Source organism: Schistocerca gregaria, chromosome 6, assembly GCF_023897955.1.
Source record: "Schistocerca gregaria isolate iqSchGreg1 chromosome 6, iqSchGreg1.2, whole genome shotgun sequence".
In the NCBI taxonomy this organism is placed as follows: domain Eukaryota; kingdom Metazoa; phylum Arthropoda; class Insecta; order Orthoptera; family Acrididae; genus Schistocerca; species Schistocerca gregaria.
In genome coordinates this window covers 178677588-178704936 of record NC_064925.1, presented here as the reverse complement: position 1 = coordinate 178704936, position 27349 = coordinate 178677588, and the positions used below count along the sequence as shown (strand labels likewise).

Sequence of the window (27349 nt, the reverse complement as noted above, 5' to 3'; positions counted from 1 at the left end):
AAAATCAGAAAGCGCTCGATAATAACAAATAGGACTCGATTGATCTTTTTTTAGCCAAAACTTCTTCATCGAATAACATGGTAGCACAACTCTCTGCGGAGAGAAAAACCCTAAATCCGTCAGCCGCTGAGAAGATATAGCCTATTATTGAGAGCGTGGTTTTTTTTCCAAAAACTCGGTGTATCTTGAAAAATAATCAACATTGGAAAATTTGGAAATTTGTGGTAAGGTCTTATGGGACCAAACTGCCGAGGCCATCGGTCCCTAAGCCTAGACACTGCTTAATGTAACTTAAACTAACTTACGGTGTGGCCAACACACACGCCCGTGCCCGAGGGAGGACTCGAACCACCGACGGGGAGAGCAGCACGGATCGTGACAAGGCGCCCTAGACCGCGCGGCTACCCAGCGCGGTATTCAACATTTTTTTAATTCTTCAGTTATGTACTTTTTTTTACTTACCGAGGTCAATACATGCAGTCAATAAAGAGTATCGAAAGGCGCTATAGAAAACACGATTTTTAATGTTTTTTCGCTATATCTCGAAACGTAATAAAGTAATCGATACTTCTAAAAAGCAATCGATACATATTTTTAAGTCTTACAACTCCGTTCTTCGACGTTTTCCGATGAGAGTTATACTTTTTCACTTACTTAAGGGGGGTAGGACGTAAAACGGGCTGACTTGGAGCAGGAGAGGCACCAGAGGACATTTTAATTTCCACCGTCTATACTTTTACACGTAAATTCATAAAACTTTGTCAGCATGACCAGAAAGGATTCAGGATTCACACTCGTACCAGAGGAAGTTCAAAAACATAAAAAAGTAAGTTTTTTTACATGTGTAATTTCATCACTTACTCTAGAATCTATTTAATATATGAAAAAAATGAATGAGCTGTTACATTTTAAACTTTGTGTTTAGAAAGAAATCAAATTTTGTACTTAATTTTCTCAATTTTTACCACAGTTTTTAATATATTTGGATAATTCTAGCGTTTCATACACCTGTAAGTATGGTTTGTATGCTGTGAAAAATTCATCAAAGAATCTCTCTTACTTGTGAAGAAAAATGTACCTATAGCAACAAATGCGGCCAACAGTAAGTGAAAAAATGATGAAATTTCGTATCTAAAAAAAAATATTTTGCTATGTTTATGAGTGTGAATCCTGAATGCTTCCTGGTCGTGCTGACAAAGTTTTATGAATTTATTTGTAAAAGTAGAGACAGTAGAAAATGAAATGTCCTGTGGTGCCTCTCCTGCTCCAAGTCGGTCCGTTTCACGTCCTACCCCCCTTTAAGAAAAATCGTTTCTTCAGCTTCGTAGGTTTTTTTTTCCTTTTTTTGCCAAGTTCGCCATCTTGGATTGACTTTCATGAAAAAGAAACGCTATGTGAAATTTAGTTTCCTATATGCACAATTTTTGGTTTCCAGCACTTCTCCACAGTGCTTTGCTGTGATGGTGGTGCTGCCGCTGCTGTTTATTTGGAGTTTTCCACGCAGCCTGACACAGAGTGACGGCGGTCACTGCACAGGCGGGAGGTGGAGGCGGAGGAGGCGCGGCTGGACCAGATGATGGAGCAGGAGCGCCAGCGAGCGCTGCGCGCCGAGGCGGAGCGGTGCCAGAGGCAGGCCGAGCGCACGCGCGAGCACGTGTCCAGCCTGCTCACGCAGATCCGCCAGAACGAGGAGCTGCGCCAGCTCGAGGCCCAGAAGCGCGCCGACGTGCGTAGCCTGACTTATTGACATACGCTTCCTTTTTTAGCCCACTCTAGGCACTGGCGTAGCTAGGGCAAAATTGGATATGAAGTGGACCGCTGCTAACACGGGATGTGTGAGAGGAGATTCCTGGCTCTGTGTCAGATGTACACATCCTTATCTGATCGCCTCACAGTTCAGTGCAACACAGTGAAGGTGTAGTAACATCTCTATACCTTTCGAACTATCAGTAGAGATTTAAATTATATCGACGAAGCCCTAAAGATTATTTCTAATTTATTATGTAAATTGAAGGTGGATGGGTGACAAAGAAAAGGAACAAATGACATCAGCTGCATCGGGACTTTCTGTGGACTTAAAAGCGACGACTGAAAATGTGTGCCAGACTGGTATTTCCCTTGAACTCCAACAGCATTGCAGATACTCTCCAACTGTATTGGAATAGCACCTGAGCTTCGAATAAACCGGGGGATCCGGCCTGAATCCAGGCGTAGTTGATTGAATAAAAGGAAACTACACAGTCCCAGAGACTTTTCAAAATTTGGAAACTATAACCTATCAGAAATTGTAAAAAGGTGGGAATTTAAGGAGATGGGAGCTGGATAAACTGACTAAACCAGAGGTTGTACAGAGTTTCAGAAACAGCATAAGAGAACAATTGACAGGAATGGGGGAAAGAAATACAGTAGAAGCCGAATGGGTAACTCTGAGGGATGAAGTAGTGAAGGCAGCAGAGGCTCAAGTAGGTAAAAAGACGAGGGCTAGTAGAAATACCTGGATAAAAGAAGAAATATTGAATTTAATTGATGAACGGAGAAAATATAAAAATGCAGTAAATGAAGCAGGCAAAAACGAATACAAACGTCTCAAAAATGAGATCGGCAGGAAGTGCAAAATGGCTAAGCAGGGATGGCTAAAGGACAAGTGTAAGGATGTAGACGCATATCTCACTAGCAGTGAGATAGATACAGCCTACAGGAAAATTAAAGAGACCTTTGGAGAAAAGAGAGCCACTTGTATGAATATCAAGAGCTCAGATGGAAACCCAGTTCTAAGCAAAGAAGGGAAAGCAGAAAGGTGGAAGGAGTATATAGAGGGTCTATACAAGGGCGATGTACTTAAGGACAATATTATGGAAATGGAAGAGGATGTAGATGAAGATAAAGTGGGAGATACAATACTGCGTGAAGAGTTTGACAGAGCACTGAAAGACCTGAGTCTAAACAAGGCCCCGGGAGTAGACAACATTCCATTAGAACTACTGACGGCCTTGGGAGAGCCAGTCCTGACAAAACTCTACCATCTGGTGAGCAGGATGTACAAGACAGGTGAAATACCCTCAGACTTCAAGAAGAATATAATAATTCCAATCCCAAAGAAATCAGGTGTTGACAGATGTGAAAATTACCAAACTATCAGTTTAATAAGTCACAGCCTGCAAAATACTAACACAGACGAATGGAAAAACTGGTAGAAGTTGACGTCAGGGAAGATCAGTTTGGATTCCGCCGAAATGTTGGAACACGTGAGGCAATACTGACCTTACAACTTATCTTAGAAGAAAGATTAAGGAAAGGCAAACCTACATTTCTAGCATTTGTAGACTTAGAGAAAGCTTTTGACAATGTTGACTGGAATACTCTCTTTCAAATTCTAAAGGTGGCAGGGGTAAAATACAGGGAGCGAAAGGCTATTTACAATTTGTACAGAAACCAGATGGCAGTTATAAGATTCGAGGGGCATGAAAGGGAAGCAGTGGTTGGAAAGGGAGTAAGACAGGGTTGTAGCCTCTCCCCGATGCTATTTAATCTGTATATTGAGCAAGCAGTAAAGAAAACAAAAGAAAAATTCGGATTAGGTGTTAAAATCCATGGAGAAGAAATAAAAACTTTGAGGTTCGCCGATGACATTGTAATTCTGTCAGAGACACTTAAGGACTTGGAAGGGCAATTGAATGGAATGGATAGTGTTTTGAAACGAGGATGTAAGATGAACATCAACAAAAGCAAAACAAGGATAATGGAATGTAGTCGAATTAAATCGGGTGATGCTGAGGGAATTAGATTAGGAAATGAGACAGTTGAAGAAGTAAAGGAGTTTTGCTATTTGGGGAGCAAAATAACTGCTGATGATCGAAGTAGAGAGGATATAAAATGTACACTGGCAATGGCAAGGAAAGTGTTTCTGAAGAAGAGAAATTTTTTAACATCGAGTATAGATTTAAGTGTCAGGAAGTCGTTTCTGAAAGTATTTGTATGGAGTGTAGTCATGTATGGAAGTGAAACATGGACAATAAATAGTTTGGACAAGAAGAGAACAGAAGCTTTCAAAATGTGCTGCTACAGAAGAATGTTGAAGATTAGGTGGGTAGATCACGTAACTAATGAAGAGGTATTGAATAGGATTGCGGAGAAGAGAAGTTTGTGGCACACCTTGACTAGAAGAAGAGATTGGTTGGTAGTACATGTCCTGAGGCATCAAGGGATCACAAATTTAGCATTGGAGGGCAGCGTGGAGGGTAAAAATTATAAAGGGAGACCAAGAGATGAATATACTAAGCAGATTCAGAAGAATGTAGGTTGCAGTAGGTACTGGGAGATGAAGGAGCTTGCACAGGATAGATTAGCATGGAGAGCTGCATCAAACCCGTCTCAGGACTTAAGACCACAACAACAACAACCTATCAGAACATAAATTGTTTCAGCAATTTGTCTTTTGAAGAGGGTCACGTCTAGCTTAAAAACCATGAGCCTCAGAAATGGCAAGGAGTTATACATATTATCAGCCATGTTTAACACAGGTCAGTTTTCAGCTGGTTGTTAGAGGGCCTTACTGGAAAGTGGTCTCACTAGCCCAATCGATGGAGACCAAAACAGATCGAATAGTGGAAAAATATGTGTAGTCACAAATTTTTGTACAGTTGTAGGAGGAAGTTCCATGAACAACTGAGGGAGTTCCATCAACATCATACTGCCAGTGCTGTGTGATCTTGGGAGTGACGGAGGAGCATTTAAAGGTCACTTCACGTTTTTCTTGATTAGGTCAAAAACTGTGGCTTTTAGCAAAAATGTTTCCCAGTGCAGAATTAAATGCCATCAAATTTCCTACAAAAAGATCCTATTATTTTTTCTAGGACTAATAGTTTCCACATTGCAGGGGATGGAAAACCACAAATTATTAAAATATTTTAATGGTATAAAATTAATGCTTACTGTTACATGAAGTCTATTAAGAAGAGATATTAAATCTGTGTACAACATTTAAGTGTATTAGATGTGTATTAAGGAATAATTTGTGTATTGGGAGTATAATGAGGTGGAGGGAGGATGAAATGGAGGGCAGATGCATGAGGGAAGGTAGGTCACTGGTTTGTAGTTAAACACTTCCTTTCTTTATAGGTCTGCAAACTAAAGAGTGAGCACCTTATGAATTAGTGGCAACACAGTGAGCAGACATCGCCAGGAGGTTGTTTATTTTCCACTAAGTGCATTAACAATATGTGGAATACAAATAAGAGTTACTTACGATGCTAATGCAAGAAATGAATATCGACAGATTCTGCACAGTACCCTGCACACTGTTCTGTAGTGCTACACGTGAAATTAATTCTTAGCTATCTTCTGTGAAATGCAACTTGCACCACCACTAGCACTGGCCACTTTTCGGTTTACAGGCAGACTACACCTTTCCAGCATTTCCTGTCCATTTCTCTCATGTCAATAAACAAAGTAATTTCACTGACCTTGTGCTTACATAGTGGAGTTATTTTCAGTTTATAAAGTAAATACTTATTCACAGTTTTTAAGTCAACTTTTATGTGGAGTATGTTCATATAAATAATGGCTGAGAACTATTTAATTTTTAAGCATGATGTTGCCAGTGACCTATGTAGTGTTGGTGGGAAAGGGATTGATCTAGTAAATGTGGTATCCTGCTGCTGTCTATTGTTGACATCATATTGTAAATCTGTGTAACCATACTGTAGTCACTGGGTGCTGAACTGGTGAATGACCAGAAAGTTATGCACTTCTCTTACCGTGGCAGACTGCATAAATCTCTTCCATACAGGAATTGCAAGCAGCAAGAACTTGCAAAGTGGGCTGCACTCAGCAGAGGAATTTATCACACAAACACAGAATGTCTTGAAAGAAGGGTGTGATGGAATGGGACTGATCATGTTGAAATTTAGAACAATAATCTGCTGTCATGTTTTGCATGTCAAAATATCTAGTAGAAACAAACTAACATGTAAACTTGGGATTGGCTCTTCACTGTGGTGGCCATGTGAAAGCACTAGCTGTTGAGGTTATTAAAGCTCAAGCTCAATTAATAACTGCAAATAAGTACTCACTTAATAAATGGAAAATAACTCCTCTATGTAAACATGAGTTCAGTGAAGTTATTATGTATGTTCACATAAGAGAACTGGACAGAAAACATTGAGGAGATATTGTCTTTTTGTGTAAAAAGTGTGCAGTTCTCATGGTGGAGGAAGTCACCTTTCCCAGAAGAATGTTACAGCTGCTGTACAAGATAACTAAGAAATAATTTCCCTTTTGCATCGCAGAACAGTGTACAGAGATTTACCTAGAATCTGTCCATATGCATTCCTTACATTAGTATTATTAGCAACTCACATCTGTTTTTCACATATTGTTAATGCATGTTGTGGAAAATAAACAGCACCAGACACATTTACATACTGCACTGCCAGAGATTTGTAAGGTAAGCTGTGGAATGATTGATATAACTTTATAAAACACCCTGTAGTTGCTTTTTGTGACATAGTGAAATAGAGAGAATAGGAAATTGCCTGCTTGCTCTTCAGCTTGCTGACATATGAAGGAGGGAACTGCAAGATCTCAATCTGATGACTTTCTTTCCCTCACACATCTTAGTCCACCACCACTCCAGCACACCACACTTCCAAAACACAGTTTATCTCTTAATGCAATTCTACTGCATGTAGATGTGTTACACATGTTTAATATTTGTTCTTAACCCACTTCATTTCACATTAAAACACTAGTTCTAATAACCTGCAGTTTTCCATCCCCTGCAATGCATAACTATTAGTAATAAGAAATGAATAGGACCTTCTTTGTAGGACATGTAATGAAGTTTAATTTTGTACTGGGAAGATGTTTTTGCTACCAACTGCAGTTTATGTGTTATTCAAGGAAAATATAAGAAAGTCATCTTCAAGGCCCCCCCCCCCCCCCCTCCCTGCTTCCCCCCACCTCTGCCATGTTTACTCTGCACCAATTGCGATTTTTAGTATGTTGTTCATGGTGCACTCTCTCCTACCACTGTGAAAAATTTGTGACTACATGAATTTGTTCCTCTAATTTTCCTTTGTTGCTTGGACTAGACCAGTAATTTTCCAGCCAGATAAAAGCACTTATTCTCAGGCTGGCCATACTTGATGTAAATAGCAAATTCAACAACATTTGTGAGTCTATAACTACAATCAACAAGCAATACAGAAGTAGAGTAAGGAAGGCAGAAGGTGAAAGATTTATGGCAAAAATAGCAATAATAAAAGAGAGGGAAACTGAAAAACTGACTTTCAAAACCTAAATGGAAACAACTGAAATAGAACCTAGCACTGGATCTGTACCACTAGTACAGCTGACCATAGTAGAATTGAACACATAAATAAAACTTCTGTCAATTTGTTTAATGAAGTAAATTTACAATGAATGTTTACTTAAAACATGTAAAAATATGCTCAGATTAATGTCAATGATCTATTATTTCCAGTGCTTTAAAAATACTGCCAAATCATGCAAATGTATGTGTAATCAGGGTTATTTTCAATTCACACCCTCTAATGGCTAATTTTCCCATAGCAAAAATTGGCGTTTCATGGCCCCTGACAATGTAGATGTTGTAGCGTGTGCTACATGGATGAACTGCCACTGACTGGCAGTGCAGTTCCGTAGTAATATAACAGACATAGTTTTAAAATGTTTACTTTTTGCTTCAAATTGCAGGAGAGCCGGCGGATCAATGAGGCGCAGATGAAGTTACAGCTGGAAGAACTGGAGGCACTGCGCAAGAGGACTGCTGAGCAGCAAGCATCGCGGATCAAACTGGCAGAGCTCAATGAGCAGCTGCTGCGGTCGAAGAAGGAGGCACTCGAGGAGCAGCGTGATGCAGACCGCAAGGTGACTGCCACTGGATACAAGAATGGACTGGTCATTCAACAGGCAGCCACAGAAACTTAATGCTCATGCACGAGACCCTAATCATACAGCTTTGTGAGGCAAGTCTTAGCTAGTGTATATGAGATCCCTGCCAAAAAATGTGTTTCGCAGTGAGCAAGATACCTGTCAGTTTTGGGTTCAAAACAAACTGGCTCACTTCTCTTGTCTCACATGATGTAAACATTGTTCCTTGTTGTCTGAGAGACAATGAACCAGGAGGAAGTACAACAAAAGTGTGATGATGTGGTTATCTCATCTAAACTGATGGCTCACCCTTTCCATGTCTCTTTTGCACCATGGTTTGCTCTGTCAATGAAAGACCAACATGTCTGCCTCAAGAAACAGCCTCACAGCAACTGTTTAATGAAGCAAGTCTTGCAAAGCAGAAATACAGTTTTATGATTTCTAGCCATGTGTCCGACTCAGTTCCAGAACAACCCAATAAATTATTGCATGCTACTTTGTACTGGGTGCAGATTTTGCTCATCTTCTACATGACTGTAGTTCATACTTAGATTTATGTGTACTGTTCTAGTATGAGGTGTTTTTCAGTTGTTTCTGAGAAACTGAGGTTCATAGTCTTATGAGGCTGTTGAGCAGCACATGAGAGTGTCATCCACCAAGAACAGTCATTAGCACAGCTGGATAAAAATGACATCAAATGCTTCTTTCACTTAAATAAATTATGTTTCTTTGGAAAGAAATAATAATTATAATCACTGTAGTATATTTATGGCAAAATATAACAGGGAATTGTGATGAAATACCTCAATTTTACCTCTCCATGAATGTACCATAATGGTTAACATTATTATTGCTATTATTATGATTATTATTGTTATTGTCATTTTCCAAACAAATATGATTTGTTGCAGTGATATAAGGTTTTCGTATAAGGTCAGTAAAAGAAAAAAATGACAACACTAGAATGAAGGATGAGAGATGTCTAGTTTGCCAGTTTATCCAGTTGTGCTAATGATGCTGATTGATGACTAGTGCTCTTGTATCATATTCAACAGTCTTGAAAATATTTGACCATTATTTCTCAAAAGTTTTTGAGAAGTGCACTGTACTAGAGCAGCATTTTCTACAGCTATGTATGAACTGAAACTGTGCAAAATATGAGCACAATCAATAATTATAACCTATCAGGTATATGCTTTCCAGATAGGCAGGTGAAAATGGAATTCTCAGGAGAGAAGATTGTGAAAAACATCACCAAATGCTCAGCGCTGTGTTACGGCCCAGAGTTCTTGAATGGTGGCATAGAGCTGTTATTGACACAGCTTCAGAACATGAAAAATATCAAAGGATGTACTAAAGGATGCCCATATGGCAGTTTCTAGTGTGTATGGGGAGGAGAGAGGGGGGAAGACCTGTGAGTACGGCATATTTTTAATATTTGGAAGACAAATGTTTCCCTGAGAGCTGGCCCCCTCTTGCTCCCAGGTAAGGGCACCTTTGGCTGCATTGTCTATACAGATGATCTGCTAATCATTGTATCTGTTAACACAAGAGCTAAATTCGGAGAAAACAGTAGGGAAGTTCTGGAAACAATTAGCATGTGCTGCATGGAAAATTAATTAATGCCATCACCACTCAAAACAGTTTATATGTTATAAAATGAACATTATCAAGAAACCCCACAATCAGAAAGGGCCAAACTGTCAAGAGAAAGGAAGTATATTGGTACCTCAGCAGAAAGATCAAAACATTCATGTACATGCAGAGATAATTTTCTGGAGAGGCATTGAAATCATGAGCAAAATAACAAGAATTGGCTAAAGTAGCTTTCAGTTGCATCTGAATGCAGTAAGAACATGTCATAATGCAGTCTTAATTTGTATTGTGGGCTCACAGTGCCAGAAAGGAAAAGACAGCACAAGATCTTCAGTGAGCACAAGGAAGTATATTCTTGTGCCTGACATGCAGGTATACAACAGCACTGAGAGAGGTGTTGTTGGTGATACTAGGCTTACTGCCACTAAACATAGCTGTAAGAAAGAGAGGTGTACAATATTGGATCAAAAAGGGTGAATACAATTAGTAAAGAATATCCTGGTGCAAGAGCCACATCAAATAAGGAAATAAAGGCATCCATTGATACAAAGTGGTAAGAAATCTGGGACAGGGCAGAAACAGGAAGAAAAACCTACCAGTTCTTTGCTAAAATAAAAGTAAAGTCAGTAATGTCACATTTTCTTCTGACAAAGCAGCTATACACTGCCCGTTGGGACAAGTCCATATCTCAGCTACTGACTGAGAATATGCAACACTGTCACAGACAATAGCAAATACAGAACAATCAGCACCCTGGGCCACATTGTCTATAAGTGTGTCATTAGATATGATATTACAGACCAGAATAGGAATGTCTTTGGTAATACATCAGTTGGTAACATAATAAGAAGAGAAGTTGAACTTGCTTACTAACTGCCAGATTACATGGCTGAGAGGCAACCAACAAGATGCCATGCACCATGACAACAAGATGCACCACAGCAGAAGATCCATTTACAATAGCCTTCCAGAAGCAAGGAGGAGATGAGCCTCAAAAGGATCAGCACAGGTTTCCTGAAATCCTAACAGCCATCACCCAATCTATACACCTTGGGTGGCATGACAGTACAGCCCCTGTGTGTCCTGAGATGTGCCTCAGTGAGCCAGGGACTAACTCTCTGGACAATTGACAGAATTTAGTTTTGTTCTGATATTAAGTATAACAGTTTAGTGTCATGTGCCTTGTGGATTCTGGATCACATACATCTGGTGCCAGATCGCCAGAGTATTACGTAGATTTTAAAAATTATTTATATTACTTTTCTTTAAAATACATATTTTATGTAGCTTTTTTCCTTGGACACCATATGCTTAGCTGTTCTAATGAATTAGAAAATAATTTAAAATATTGTGTTTTGTATTCATATTACATACCAATTCATATACAACATTTGGTCTATTCTCATATGTAGATAACAGACTAATAGAAAATAGAAAATAGAGAAGTAGGCTTCCCTTTGACAATGAATGTGAAAAACAGTCATACAAGTATTATGCCATTTCTGTCCCTTTTTATGAGCACTTGCTCAAAACGATTGTAAACATTATTTGTAGAGCCAGTAGTTCATGCATAAATAGATCATTTTCACAGTGCTACTAAACATTTCTTCTTAATTCAAAGAGAAAGCTGATCAGAAATTTTATGTACTTATACACTCATTTAGTTACAAATGAATCTTTGCAGAAGAGTGTGTGCTGTTTTGAAATTCTTTAGCAACACAGGAATCTATGCACAACTTACACCCCATCTGCCAATGTCTCTCTCACCCACTATTAAACCTGCACAGAAACTTCCCTGCACACCTAGCTAGACTAGCACTCCACAAAGAAAGAATATCATGAAGAAATGGTGTAGCCACTGCTTCAATGGCTGTTTCCAGAACAAATATTTCACCCTGCAACAGAATATGCATGAAACTTCCCAGTAGATTAAAATGGTGTAGCCACTGCTTCAATGGCTCTGTCCAGAACAAATATTTCACCCCGCAACAGAATATGCATGAAACTTCCCAGTAGATTAAAAGGAAAAGTGTGATAGTGGTAGAGTTGAAGCTATGAGGAAAGAACATTAGAAATATACCGAAGTTACAAATATATCTCATTAAAAGCTCTTTCTACAAATTATCTGAATACCTGCACTGCTGATTGCTAAAATTGCAACCCCAGTAAGGATATATAGTAAAGAAATAGTACTAATTGTGCATACACAATGTAGTAAGGTTAAATTTGTAAGTGATTTATGGTAAATAGGATCTGAAACTTAGAACGCAGATCTGCCATCTCTGGTGACAACAATAGCTCTAATTGTCTGGGCATGGAGTTAAACCTGGTGTGGATGACAGACAGAGTTACATCATTCTATGCTACTTCAACCAAAGTTCAGCACCCACAGTGGCTGGCAAGTGATGGCACACTAGACTCATAGCAACCCATAACTACATATTTTCAATGGGTGAGAGATCTGGAGCATGTGCTGTCCAAGGCAACTTTCAAACAACATTTGTATTGTGAGGCAGGTCAGGGCAGCAGGAGCAACATACCATCTTGTACCCCTTGTAGAAAAATAACATCACAGAGGCCTCTGAAATAGGGCACAGCCACCAGCCTTAACAGGTCATTGATACAAAAATCATGCAATAAGTAATGTGTCACATTTTCTTCTCATCCAGTTTCAGTTGAAATTGGTTGTGGAATATAATGGATTATTCCTGCTTCAGCCCCTATAGTTTCATGAAGCTGTGATAGGTAGCAGTGCTATATGTAGTCTTGAGAATGACATCACTAATGGAGGTGCATTCCAAGTAGAAATCTGTCACTGAGTTTCTTTTGGCAGGAAAACCACAGCATCACATATGTTCATAGGTGCTTGTAGAATGTCTATGGAGACCTGGCTGTGGACAAAAGCTCCATGAGTCACTGGGTGAGGCACCTGTCATCATTGCAATAAGGTAGTGCAAACCTGTCTGATCTCCCATGTGCTGGCTGGTCGCACACAGCTGAGACTCCTGTAAAGTTGAAATATGCAGACACTCTCATCTGAAGTGATCAATGGATTACAAGCAAACCTCTTGCTGCACATCTGAACATCTCTGTTGGTAGTGCTGGCACACTCATCCCCCAGTTGTAATAATCAAAGGTGTGTTCCTGCTGGTTCCCTTACCACCTAACAGAACACCATAAGGAGCAATGAAGTACCACCTGCACAAAATTGCTTGCACATTATGAGGCTGATTGTGACAATCATCAGTTGAACATTGTCACAGGTGGGGAAACTTGGGTCTTCACTTTGAATTGGAAACAAAATGCCAATCCATGAAGTGATGTCACACCATCTCTCCTCGAAAGAAAATGTTCCATCATGCCCTCACCCAGTAATGTCATGGTGATGATCTTATGGAACTCTGAAGGGGTTGTATGTTTTCTATCCTCCCTCTTGGAGCAATGATCACCTCTGAAGTGTATTGTGCTACCCTCAGGAAATAGAAGAAACAACTTCAGCTTGTCCATCACTACAGAAATGCAATTTTTCTCCTCCTCTATAACAACACAAGGCCTCACACAAGTCTGGGCACCCAAGAGAAACTCATAAAACTTTGTTGGACTGTTCTTCCTCATCCACCTTACAGCCCATATTTTGCACCTTCCGACTTCCATCTGTTTGGCTCAATGAAGAATGCACTTTGTGGGAAGGTTATTGATTCAGCAAGAAGTTGGCTCCAACATCAATCAGTAGTGTGGTGCTATGTATGCATACTGGCCCTCCCAGTAAGGTGGTCTACGGCCATCACATTGAACAGGGATTATGTTGAAAAATAGAGTTTTGTAGCCAAAAGAGTGGAGAATAATATTGTGTATTGGAATCCTGAATAAAAGCAACCTGCTTTCAGAAAAAAATGTGTTGTTTTACTTATTGAATGCCTCTTATATAGCAGGTGTTGTCTAAATTGTGAACCAGTGGCACTTCTGTTAGGCACCCAATGGCACTCCATACAATATGGTAATTATTGGCAGTGTTCATTCTCCTTGGAGCCTCCACACACAGATATGTCCAACATGATCTATACGCAGTACCAGATGACATGGTGCCACTCCAGTAACTGGTGTCATCATTTGGTACACCATTGTTGGCACACCTCTCTGTAGTTGTTCCAGGGGAAGAAGACACCACAATTATGACAGTCCATGGTGCTTTAGACATCACTGACTGGACATATATCTTGCTGCGAACAAGACCCTTTTGTGACTCATGGTAAGTGATGTGGCTGTACAATTCTGCATGGTCAACTGAACAACGTGTCTGCCCTCTCATGTGCTCATTGAGTTCCTGCACAGCATAGAGTATGGCCATCCTGAATGTATTGCTTTCATATTTGCTTTAAAATTGTGTTATCTATTCCAATTTGAGCACCAATATTGTGGAATGATAAACTGCACTCTCAATAGGCCATCCTGGCACTACAGAATTCTGACATGTGCTGATAAATGTTTGTCCTTCATGCATGAGGCATAATGTGATCTTCACGAACAGCCCACCTCCAAATCTGATTCCTGACTGAGAAACCTGGTGTGTAATGTTTCCTTATATACCAAATTACCATCTACTTTCTAAGGCTTTACTGAAATGGATATCATTTGCATATCCTAACACATAGGACACATGCTGCCAGTATGGCATTTGTTGCATGCCACTTCCATGTTGTTGCAAATTTGATGGTCAGCAATATAGTTTCAATGACTGAAAAGTTCTGTTAGTCATGTGGAAAGGATATGGCCAAAGTTGCATGACAAGTAGTAATGTTCTGTAAACAGATCACAGTATTTACAGATGTAGGTAACAACTTTCCTTGAATAATGACAACATTATCAAGTGAATCTTAAGCTCCAAATAAGAGATAAGAAGCAGTTCCTTAGCAGAACTGAGGGTGCTAGTGTTTTTTCAAAGTAGCACCTTTCTTTCTAATTTACTCGATTAAAATTAGCTAGCATACACTATATGATCAAAAGTATCTAGACACCTACTAGTGGACAATACTTTGGGGTGTGTCACCTTCTACCTTTATGATCATTAAAGCTCTGCTGGAGATACATTCGATACAGTGTCAGAATGTCTGTGTGGAGGAATGGCAGCCTATTCTTCCACAAAAGCCGAAACCAGAGAAGATTATATGTTGCATGCTGAGATCTGGAGTAAACTCATCATTGTGTTTCATGGCAAAGGTGCTCCACTGGGTTCAGCTCAAGACTCTGGGCAGGTCAGTCCATTTCAGGAATGTTATTACCGATGAATCGTTGCATCATATGCTGCTTAATGGCACAGTGCATTGTCATACTGGTATAAACTGTCATTGTCTCCAAGATGCTTCTCTACTGTAAACAGTGCACAACACTGTAAAATGTGTTCATATCCTTCTGTATTTATCATTGCCTTAGGTGCAATAGGGGGAACACAACATAACCATGAAAAGCACCACCAAACCATAACACCACTGTTTGTACTCCACATTAAGGCGGTAATGTTCTCCAGGCATTCAGCAATCCTAAACGCTTTAATTGGACTGTCACAGGGTGTAGCATTATTCATCACTCTAAATCATTCATTTCCAGTCATCCACTGTCCAGTGGCAGTGCTCTTTACACCGCCTCCAGTGCTGCTTAGCATTGACTACAGAAATGTGTGGCTTATGAGGAACTGCTTGACCATTGTACCCAATATTTCAGGGCCATACTTTATATCTCAAGCAGATCTCAATGATCTTACATGTGATTTAAATTTGTCAAAGCAATAGGCAGAGTTTTTAGCTTCATAATTAACAGGATGAATTCTTATTCTTCGAAGTACAAAATGAATATTTGTTGGGACCACCATGCTGTTTATTCTGAATATTTCTTCACAGAAGATGGCTTTTTTTTAAATAATGATACTGACTCTGTTATGGGGAATCACAGCCATGATTTCCACATTAATTAATGGCACTTGTACATAGACACCAACAAAGAAATTCTGAAACCACTACTTCTCCATTATGGGAAGTTAGCCTGAAGGAGACACAGAAGTACTTTAAATTGCTTCTCACACTTCTCCAGTATGGGATATACAAGTGGCATATATTTACAAATCTCAAAGTAATAGCAATTCCTTCAGTATTCAGATTGTGTATGCAGAGGCAGAAAAAAACATCATTATGAGAAAAAGTGCTACTCAGAATAAACCAATGCCTGAACAGAAGAATGTAGTGAATGCTTCTCTTGTTGATGCCAAAAATTTCTATTTACCTCCAAGCACATTAAATTGAGTATAATCAGAAACTTCACACAAGCAATGGATAAACATTCATGAAGATTTGTGTAACCCTACTTCTGAGAAACAAGGATTAGTGAAGCAAAAATAAAGGAAGGAATATTTGTTGGACACCAGATTAAGGTATTAATGTCTGAAGAACTTTTTCTTGATTTTTTTGAGTTATGTTGAAATTATGTAATGGCTGCTTTTCACAGGTGTCAGTAAGTCAGTTTGTGGCAACTCAGCAGGTAATAGTTTGCTTTTCAATTCATTGAAGACCGCCCCCGGTAGCTGAGTGGTCAGTGCGACAGAATGTCAATCCTAAGGGCCAGGGTTCGATACTCAACTGGGTCAGAGATTTTCTCCACTCAGGGACTGGGTGTTGTGTTGTTCTAAACGTCATCATTTCATCCTCATCAATGGGCAAGTCACCAAAGTGGTGTCAAATTGAAAGACTTGCACCTGGCGAACAGTCTACCCAACGGGAGGCCCTAGTCACATGACAGTCAGTCAGTCAATACATTGAACATTCTTTCATTGCTGTTCTTCACTTGTTTTGACTTCTTTTTCTTAGTAAGAGTTGTGCTTTCATTTAATCTGCTAGATTGCTCTCTACATTTTTGAAGTAGCTTCACAATATTGTTATAGATCCATGGTGGGTCTTTCCAAGCCCTCACAATCTTACATGGCACAAATTTATCTAGCATATAGCTTACAAATGCTGGAATTCCTGTCAAAGATCTGACTCCTTTTCCTTCTCAGAACTGAACATTGACTGTTGAATCTTCTTCTTCTTCTTTTACTTGCCATTACACATTTCAATGGGGTTGCCTTTGTTATTTGGATTTTGACAATGTTAATGACAATTGACAGGTGGATGCTTTTTACCTGGCATATATTGAGGTAGGGTGTGGGTATCAACCTGATATTTACCTAGTTGTATGTGGGAAATGTTTACTGATGATGGTTAGGAGTTTTTAAAATCACTTTCCCTGTGCTTTTGTTTGCCAGAAATATTTTCTACCTCTCTTAACTTTTCAGTCAACACCAATGTCAATTCTGCACCTATAGTCTTGTGGTTAGTAAATCCTATCTCCATTATTGGCATAGTCGTTGGGCAAGACTGGTTCAGGGCAACTTTCCAAACTCATCTTAACTACACTTGAATCCACTCACTGTACTCAATGCTTAGCCTCCATCCTTGGTTTTTAACCTCCACATTTCCCTCCCTGACTAAATAAAATATACTTTGATGCCTCAGGATGAGTCCTGTCAAACAGTCCCTTCATTTAATTAGCTTGTGTGATAAAGGTATTTTCTCCTCAATTTGCTGATCTTTAGTATCTCTTGGAGAAACTACATGTATTATTCAACTGACAGTAAATGTCCTTTGCTAAATGACTGAATTACAGTATCATCATAAATCTTAAAATTTTTATTTTTTCTCCCCTAATTTTTCATAGCTTTCTCTACCTCATAGTCAAGTACAGATAAAATAACATATGGAGTAGGCTACAACCCCGTCTCACTCTTTTCTCAGTTAATACCTCCTTTTAGAACCTTTATTCATAGAAGAGCAGTCTGTGAAAAGTTCAAAGCTGTTAATTTCCAGTAGAATTGAAATGTTTTCCTCATGGTCTCATCAACTTCACAAATAATTTTCAGGAAATACGTTGAACATAGATTCCCTGCCTACAGTCTTTCCTCTATACTCCACAAAAACTTGAAACGTGGTCCATAGCCATTACTTATGCCTCAACCACTCTTACTACAGTCCATGATGTCATGGTGTATGAAGTACTGGCATTGAAGCTGGACCCTGTGTCAATAACACTACCATTTTTTAATTATTTTATTAGTTACATGATGTCTATCAGGGGAAGTCTGGCAGTAGCCTGGCTATTGCACTTAACCTAATTATTAAAACCAATTTAAAATTCATACAGATACATATTTTTAAAACAAAACAACAACTACAAGGTGTCTGACAAGATGCTGATGGGTGTATAGATAGGATAAATGGCTTTTGTGAAAGACTTCACAACCTGGGAAGCGAAACTGGTTAAGATAATCCTGGAATAGGAAGTGAGGGTACTCGTAGATACAAAGGTCCATTGTGCTGATATAGGCATGACAGCGGGGCAGAATTCTCAATTATGGGGATACAATCACCTCCATTATTCTGTGATTGTCATTTACAAGAATCCATTGAGATTCATCAAAACTAGAATAAACTGCAGGTTTGGGTCTATACAAGGTCACCAGTGTTCATCATTTGTGTGTCATAATAAAGGTAAACAACAAAGTCAGACATTAATATCCAATTACCCACTGCACACATAAATACAATCTTACTGTATGCATAATTTGAATTTGTGGAACAGGTGCTGCCACCTGGTCATCCACCCATACTCTATCCATCTCATTATATTATCAAAAAACAAAGATGATGTGACTTACCAAACGAAAGTGCTGGCATGTTGATAGACACACAAATAAACACAAACATACACACAAAATTCAAGCTTTCGCAACCAACGGTTGCTTCATCAGGAAAGAGGGAAGGAGAGGGAAAGATGAAAGGATATGGGATTTAAGGGAGAGGGTAAGGAGTCATTTCAATCCCGGGAGCGGAAAGACTTACCTTAGGGGGAAAAAAAGGACAGGTGTACACTCGCACACACACACACTTATCCATCCACACATACACAGATACAAGCAGACATTTCAAATATACCTGTCCTTTTTCCCTCTAAGGTAAGTCTTTCCGCTCCCGGGATTGGAATGGCTCCTTACCCTCTCCCTTAAAACCCACATCCTTCCCTCTTTCCTGATGAAGCAACTGTTGGTTGCGAAAGCTTGAATTTTGTGTGTATATTTGTGTTTATTTGTGTGTCTATCAACATGCCAGCGCTTTTGTTTGGTAAGTCACATCATCTTTGTTTTTAGATATATTTTTCCCACGTGGAATGTTTCCCTCTATTATATTCATTATATTATCATTGTGACATAATCAACACATCAATTTTATGTTTATTAGAAAATTCATCGGACCGGTTGTGCTGGAATCACCCTGTACAAAAAATTACTGAGTGATTGGTTGCCTACTCTAAAACCCTTCCACACCAGCAATATGTTGACAGATTTGGAAAATGGTGGTGATATTATTCATGTGGCAAATATGTCTGTGTTGTGCCTGCCACAGTTCCAGGGGCTGAGGGGAATGACCATTGGCCTCTACAAGAAATAAATACCCAACCAGTGAACATAGTGGCAGTCCATATTTCACTGCTCAAGCCACCATATCCTGATTGTCAAGTGTTGTAAAACATTAATGTTACTTTCGGGACACAAAGTTTGAGTAGAACTCTGTGCGTGAGTGTATAGTTGTTTAAAACTGCTTTGGCTTTGCTCATCAGTAACACTTTTTGCTTATGTTGTTGCAGTCATAGCATTTGCTTTCTGCTGCATTGTTGGTTATCAGCTTAATGTAGATTTTGCTTTCAAATGCTAAGTTTTTAGGGGCAATGGCCTGCCTAATTTGTGATTGGCAATAGGACAAAACTTACTTTGTTGCAGAACAGAAAAGTGGTGTTGCCTTACATTTTAAGTATATCACAGTTTTAAATTCCACTATGACAAACTGTATGCCTGCTCTCTGGCAGTACTACTGTCTTCAGTATACTACAATAACAAATTGCTTTTTATGTAAATTGAAGGAGGTTTGCAGTTCTGCCTGAGATGTATCACTTACCACACCCTTTTTGTATCTTTTATATAGCACATCCCTTTTCGGTGTACAGGTTGAAGAATATATGCGTCGGAAGGCAGAGCGTGAAGCAGCTGTCGAGGAAGAATTACGACTGCAGCGGCTGGCCAGGGAACGTGAGATAGCACAACTGCGGACAATGCAGGAGCGTGCTCAGGGGCTGGAGGCAGAGCAGGATGAGATGAAGGCCCAGAGAGCACAGGATGAGGTGAGTGTCAGGCTTACCAAGACAAACTGTGAGGCAACAAGAAGCCTCATATTAGAAAAACAAAATGTGCATGTGTATGGGAGTGACTTCATTCAAACTTTATCACCTGTTTAGTTTGAAACTTCCAGGCAGATTAAAACTGTGTGCCGGACCGAGACTCAAACTTGGGACCATCGCCTTTCACAGGCAAGTGCTCTGCCATCTGAGCACAACTCATGACCCGTCCTCACAGCTACACTTCTACCAGTACCTCATCTCCTACATTCCAAACTTAACAGAAGCTATCCTGCAAACGTTGCAGAACTAGCACTCCTAAGAGAAAGGATACTGCAGAGACATGGCTCAGCCACAGCCTGGGGGATGTTCCCAGAGGAAATTTTCACTCTGCAGCAGACTGTGCACTGATAGGAGGATGGATCCTGAGTCGTGCTTGGGTAGCTCAGACAGTAGAGCACTTGCCCACAGAAGCAAAGGTCCTGAGTTCGAGTCTCAGTCTGGCACACAGGAAGTTTCATATCAGTGCACAGTCCACTGCAGAGTGAAAATTTCATTCTGGAAACCTGCTTAGTTTATTTGTCTGTGATCATATGACAAAGAACATATATGCCAAAATCATAAAATCATACATTTAGACCTAAGGAAATTTTTCTGTCATACTTAAAAAGGCTGCTCCTTTTCTCCTGATAAATTGGGCAATAAGGTCAGTTACTGTAAAAGATTCGATTTTTCATTTTTTCTGGTACAGCGATAATTAAAGTTACAGCTCATTTTGTAATCTACCATCCATACCTATTACATATATTTTGAAAAATGCGTGTGTTTCCATAATGTACTTGGCAAAGGTGGGTTACTGAAGATGTGACACAGAAGTATATGAATCCCTAGGTTTACATGAAAACATGATTCTCAAAAATCCTTTCAGTAATTAGAATGTGCTGTTAGCTACGTTTGTGTTTCCCCAAAATGTGACACTATACTTAAAGTGATAATCAAAGTAGGCATGATATGCACTCTTTACTGTCTCCCCATTACAGGAGTCTAGTGAATAAAGAAGACATACAGTGTACAAAATAACTTGTACTGTATCTGTACAGATGGAACATTAGGGGAGGGAGGGGGTGAGGGGGGGGGGGGCAGGGGGTGGTTATGTTGTGAATAACCACCAAGCAGTAGGGGAGATGCAGTTTGACAGCAAAGCCTGTGCACAAATGCATATTCTGCACAACTTGTAAGGTATAGTTAGCTATTTTGCTAACTCTTATGTTAGTAGGTTATCTACAATCAATAATTCAACAAATATAGATGTTAAAAGTCAACAGTTTCTCAGTAGAGTACGAAAAAGAAATAATCATGTAAACAATGAATCAACCTTCACGAAACAAGACTGACAAGGCACTGCCAGAAGGGATTGTCATAAAATACAAAGGGGTAAAAATGTAGCGTATCTGACCATGTTCTTTACTAGGATACTGACAATGAAAGATAAAGAACATGTTTCTCTGACATCAAGTGCAAGTCTCCTACTGACAACTTGTTTGTCAGTATCAACTAAATATAAAATTTTCTTCTTCTTCTACATTTGTTCTGAAGCACTGAGTCATTGGGAAGTACTAGCAACTACGTTTTCCACCTGCTTTTCCATTCTCCTTGTTGTGGGACTGGAATAACTAGTGGTTTTGCAACCCTCTCAAGTACATTTTTTAATGAGATTATGTTTCCTAGTTTGTCTCTTTCAACATTTAATGACACTTCATATACTCATGCATGCCTGATTATGAAGAACTTTTTCTGTCCTGTGGTGCATAAAAACTGCAGTGCCACACTAAGGAATGAAGATAATGCTTGAATCATGCAGGTTAGTATATGATGGCCAACTAAGGTGGCCATTCACTTAGAACAAAGGGGTGGATTTTCCAGTGCTTTGGATAAAAATGTGTTTCTATGCAAGAACCATGTTATTTAGTGCAAGCTCTAGCAAGGTTTGCATTCAGATAATCTATATACATATTCCATTTTAAATCACTTTGCAACTGTAATCCTAAGAATTTGGTGTCTGTATTGCTACATGTTGGGAAATGGAGGCCAAGATGGCTGATTCATCACTGCTTGTATATATTTCTAACAATCACTGCTTATGTCATCATTAGAAACAGAAAATTTATGAATTAGAATGAAAAACTTGCTGGTGTACACTGACTGGCCACATCCAGTTAGACATCAATTTGTTCCTGCCATATTGCAGCATAAAGTTTCTCATGGCTTCTAGCTTTCAGTATTGAAATTCGTATTTTACGACAGTGGTTTTTGTTAAGTTGCTTATATCACAAAGATTGTTAGTTGGAAAATGTTGCTAACATATGCAGAAGTTTATTCCATTAATACCAACAAAAAACTGGTTTGTCCTTCTAAAAGGTGTTCTGGAATTGCAAAATGAGAATTGCTAATGTTTTATTTCCAAGTAGCAATTAGTAACAGACAAACTAGTGCAGAGATATTTCTATGATTGCTGAGGTCAAAATGAAATTAATATTAGAATATGAATCAGTATAATAAATTGACTTCTATAAGATAAGATAAGTGAAATAAGATTGTTACGAAATTTATGTAAGCCTATAAATATGGCAGCCTGACATCTGAGGTCAACAATTTATGTCATACCCATCCTAACAATCATATACTGGTATGTTTCAACCAACTGGTTCAGCATTGATAGAGGTAAATGGGATGTACTTATTCTTGTTTAGAGTACTGTGAATTGTTAGAGAGAGAGTTCTTTTTTCCACTATTTAGTGTAAGCTGATTATTCTCTGCACAGTTACTAAGTTGTTTTGTGATGGTGTTTACTGATTTTTGTAGTTTGTTGTTATTTTCTTCTTCCAATAGAATTTTATTTATTTATTTTGGCTTTGGTTTAATAGACTCTTGGGTCATCTGCAAATACAATAGTTTTTGATCATCCACGATGAAGATTAGATGATTAATGTACAAAAGGAATAAATGTGGTTGCATTTCTGATCCTTAAGTTACACCATATTTAATCAGATTATACTCTGAGATACGTTAAGTAATAGTTTTAAACATGACACTGGGTGTGCTTTATGTTCACTGCTGCTTACAATTACTCAGGAAAGCACTGATCCAAGTTTTGGATACACCTCAAATACCACACTTTTTTTAGCTTTGACTGCAGACTCTCATGATCCACCATGTCAAAAGCTTCTGATAGGCCAATATTTAAAGTACTCATAAATGGCAATTATTGTTGATACCCTATTCCTGATCTAGTGTTGTTTGTTACACAGGATTTACATTTTATTTATGAATTCCAATAGTTTGTCCTGTACAGTTACTTGCAATATTTTGTAATGTAGGAAGAAATTGTAATGATGTTGAATTCCTCCCACCTTTTTTATAAACTGAAATTACTCAAGACAGTTTCAGTACATGAGGAAAAACTCCAGCTCGGGGTGAACTGTAATTTAAGTGTGTAAGTGGTTCAGTGAAGCTTAGAGCACTCTTCTTTAAGACTGGTGTTGGGGCCCAATCAGTGCCTAAAAGTTGGAGTGTTTTCAGTAATTTTATTGCTTCTGCAGCTTTGTCTCGTATGACGGTATTGATCTACATCGAACTACAACATGTACGTATTTTATACAGGGTGCGGCAGAACTGACTGAGCAGTTTCTATCAATTACCACTGGGACTGTGGTTGGGGGTAGGCAGTTGCATGTGGTCTGCCTTTGCTCACTCGTTGACCCTATTTCAGTTCCAATATGGTCTGGATCGGTGCGCATCACGGTTTTGCCAGTCACACTTATTATGAAAACAACAGATCTGTGATAGCTACACAATGAGCTTTTCGGCAACAGTTCAACATTCCATGCAAAAACGCCATTCCTAATGCAAACTCCAATCGGTCCTGGGTTTGGCAGTTGGAGGAAACTGGTAGCATACTAAGAATAGGTACACATGTCCAATGCAGATCCATCAGAATGCCAGAAAATGTGCAATGGGTGAGAACAGTAGTTCAACAATTGCTGCAACATTCTGATCAACAACATGCTGTTGCATTGGGGATTTCAGACCACAGTTTGAGATGGATTCTGCAATGCAGTTTGAAGTTCCATCCTTTCAAAATAATGACTGCTCAAGAATTATGCCCAGGAAGCTAGGCCAACTGTCAAAATCTGTGTGAGCAAATGCTTGCTCAGATCCCTCCGAATGCAGCTTTCTTCAGTAGTGATGAGGCACATTTTCATCTTAGAGATTGTGTGTGTGTGTGTGTGTGTGTGTGTGTGTGTGTGTGTGTGTGTGTGTGTGTGTGTGTGACTAAGCAAAAACTTTCGTTACTGGGCTGAAAATAACCCCCAAATTATTCATGAAAGACTGCAACATTCTTCTAAAGTGACAGTGTGGGGTGCCATATCACAATTTTGTGTAGTAGGCCCTTACTTTTTTGAGGAAGGAGGAGTGTCTGTGACAGTGAATTCCACACGTTATGTTTCAATGTGGCAAAACTTTCTGAATGGATGAGATTGTTGAAGAGTACAGATGGGGAACTTGTGGATCGAACAGGATGGAGCTACTGTTCACACAGCTTGAATTTCACTTGATGTTGTGGGAGAAATGTTTCCGGGAAGCCTTGTCTCTCTGAAGGATGATGTCGGGTGGCCTACACGGTCACCAGATTTGAGCATTTGTGACTCTTTTCTTTGGGGATATCTGAAGGAAAAGGTTTTCAAAAGCTGCCCACACACCCTACCAGAGTTAAAAGAGCAGGTTATTGATGAAGTGATTGCCATACCCCATGATATGTGTGCAAGAGCAGCTCGAAATGTCAGGGATCATCTAGAACAATCTATTGATGCTAACGGCTGCCATCTTGAGGACATTATTTTCAAAAATAAATGAATGTAAAATGGTATATTGCACTAATTTAGAAAATAAAAACATTTTTTCTCTATACATACAGATTCACTTTTTATACTACTACTACTACTACTACTACTACTACGTGATCAGGCCCAGTGGACCGCACGCATCTACAAGTTTCCTCCTCCACTGTATTCTGTCCATTGCTTCGTCCACATCTATTGACACTGGGTTTAAATCTTCATGGAGTCCATCCCTCCAACGCTTCTTGGGTCTCCCTGGCGGTCTCTTTTCTGTAGGCTTCCAAGGCCATCTGTGAGCATCCATCCAGGCCACATGGCCGGCCCACTGCATTCGTTTGGCTTTGACAGTTCCTGCTATGTTGGGCTGCTGGTATAGTTCCTCAAGCTCTTGGTTGTATCTGGTCCTCCATTCCCCTGTATCTGCATCCAGAACCGGACCGAAGATCTGCCGAAGCACTTTTCTCTCAAAAACAAGGAGCTTATGGAAGTCCTGTTTCCGGATACTCCATGTCTCACAGCCATATAGAACAACAGGCTGGATCAGGGTTTTGTACAGTCGAATCTTGAACTGTCTGGAGAGAGATTTGGACCGAAGCAGTTGTGCTAGGCTGTGGTAAGATCGGTTTCCTGCTTGTATTCTGGCATTGATCTCTGCTTCACATGGCGAGTTCTCAGTGAAAAGTGCCCCTAGGTATTTGAATTCTTGCACTCTCTTGTAGGAATGGTCCCTAACCTGCAGTGATTGTAGATGATCAGCAGTCTGACAATGACTACGCGTCATAACGAGGTACTGTGTCTTAGCTTAGTTTATTGTTTAGCCCAAATTTGCTGGCACCCTCCTTTAGTGCTTTCGTCATTTGCTCCAACTCCTCTTCCGACACAGAGAGTAAACATATGTCGTCTGCATAGGCTAAGCATGCCAGTCACTTCCCTTCAATTTCAATCCCTTCATTCTTTTGGAAGGTCTTACGTATGATCTTCTCACTTTTTATTGCTCCTTAAAACTGCTTAGTCACTTCTGCCGCATCCGATATTTGTTAGATTGGATATTCTTTTTCATGTTTAGCTTTATCATATAATCTGAAAGACCTGTAAAATTGTTGTAAGCTACTTCTAAGGGGCTTACAACATTTTTTTTCCTTTTCTTGTAGAAATGCTATATTTTTACATGGTGGTATGTTTTCTCCAGTTTTCTTTTTGTTGTACTTGTTGTGGCCTTCGTGTATTCCATATATCTGGTAACTTCATAACTTACACTCAAGCAGCTATGTACAAAACAATGAGGAAATAAACAGTAACTACATTCATGATGCTAGAGAACAGCTGTATAACTTCTACAGTGTGGATCTGGAAATGTCGGCAGCAAATAGTGAAAGGAATTGTGTACATTGTCATGAAACTTTCATCTGGACAACTCCACAAGGAATTAATTTGTATCAATGTGGGTCTAATGGCCTAACTACTGTGATACATCAAGTACTCTAACAAAAACATTTCTGCCCTCAAGTACAACATTTCAAAGTACTTGTAAGGTGAACATGGCAGCTTGATGCTTGAGTCACTAGTCTCACATATGGGAGAATTCAAAGTCAAATGTGCATCTTGTTGGCTAAGTCTGGGTTTTCTATAGATTGCCTAAATCACTTAAGAGATATGTAAAACAAATGCAAAAAAGTATATGCAGAAATTGGACCTTGAAATAATGTATTATGTTATAGTAAACCATCACCCACAGCATCTGGATCTGAGCACTATGGGACTTAACTTCTGAGGTCATAAGTCCCCTAGAACTTAGAACTACTTAAACCTAACTAACCTAAGGAAATCACACACATCCATGCCCGAGGCACGATTCGAACCTGCAACCGTAGCGGTCGCGAGGTTCCAGACTGTAGCGCCTAGAACTGCTCGGCCACCATGGCCGGCCACAGCCTCTATAAATTCTTTAAATTATATCATTTTCACTTTCACCTGTAACTGTTTTGTTGTGCTATTGCAGTTTTGTTTTTTGTGTCATTTTCATGCACAAGATTTACATAATTCTACTTGCATGTAAGTAACACAACCCTACTCATGTCACTGATGATATCCATTGACTCTGCTACCATCAAGGGTAATAGTCCTACAAGAATGTTATTTTCTACTCCCATACCATAATATGACATGAAGTCTTATGCATGAAAATGGTATATAAGCAAAATTGCAATAGCACAATAAAACAAATAGCTTGTCTTCTGGTAATTTTTTTTTTCTGATCACCACTTCTCTGTAATATTCCTATGCCAATGGAGCTCATTCAAACCTTTTACATGTCCCTCCTGTAAGGTTGGTCTTTGTTAGGCATTTTCCCACTCTTAAAATAACTATTTGCCTTTGCAGCACGTTTTACTACTTTGTATTTTGATTTTCTGTTGATCTAGTAAGTTTCTTTAGCTGTCAGTCTCAAATTGAGGAGTTGTATATGTACTTGTAATTGACAAGAAGAAGGGACCGCTTGGTAGGACATGTTCTGAGGCATCAAGGGATCACAAATTTAGCATTGGAGGGCAGTGTGGAGGGTAAAAATTGTAGAGGGAGACCAAGAGATGAATACACTACGCAGATTCAGAAGGGTGTAGGTTGCAGTAAGTACTAGGAGATGATGAAGCTTGCACAGGATAGAGTAGCACGGAGAGCTGCATCAAAACAGTCTCTGGACTGAAGACAACAAC

At 39.4% G+C, this 27349-nt stretch overlaps 1 protein-coding gene across 1 annotated transcript in view; it reads left to right on the top strand.

Moving 5' to 3' along the window:
• Window positions 1–27349, top strand: part of LOC126278684 (cilia- and flagella-associated protein 45-like) — a 123180-nt gene that overhangs the window by 30068 nt on the left and 65763 nt on the right. The window contains exons 3-5 of the mRNA XM_049978938.1: window positions 1537–1726; window positions 7717–7890; window positions 19573–19746. Of these exons, the coding sequence (XP_049834895.1) occupies window positions 1537–1726; window positions 7717–7890; window positions 19573–19746 (538 nt within the window). The remainder of the gene's footprint in view (window positions 1–1536; window positions 1727–7716; window positions 7891–19572; window positions 19747–27349) is intronic.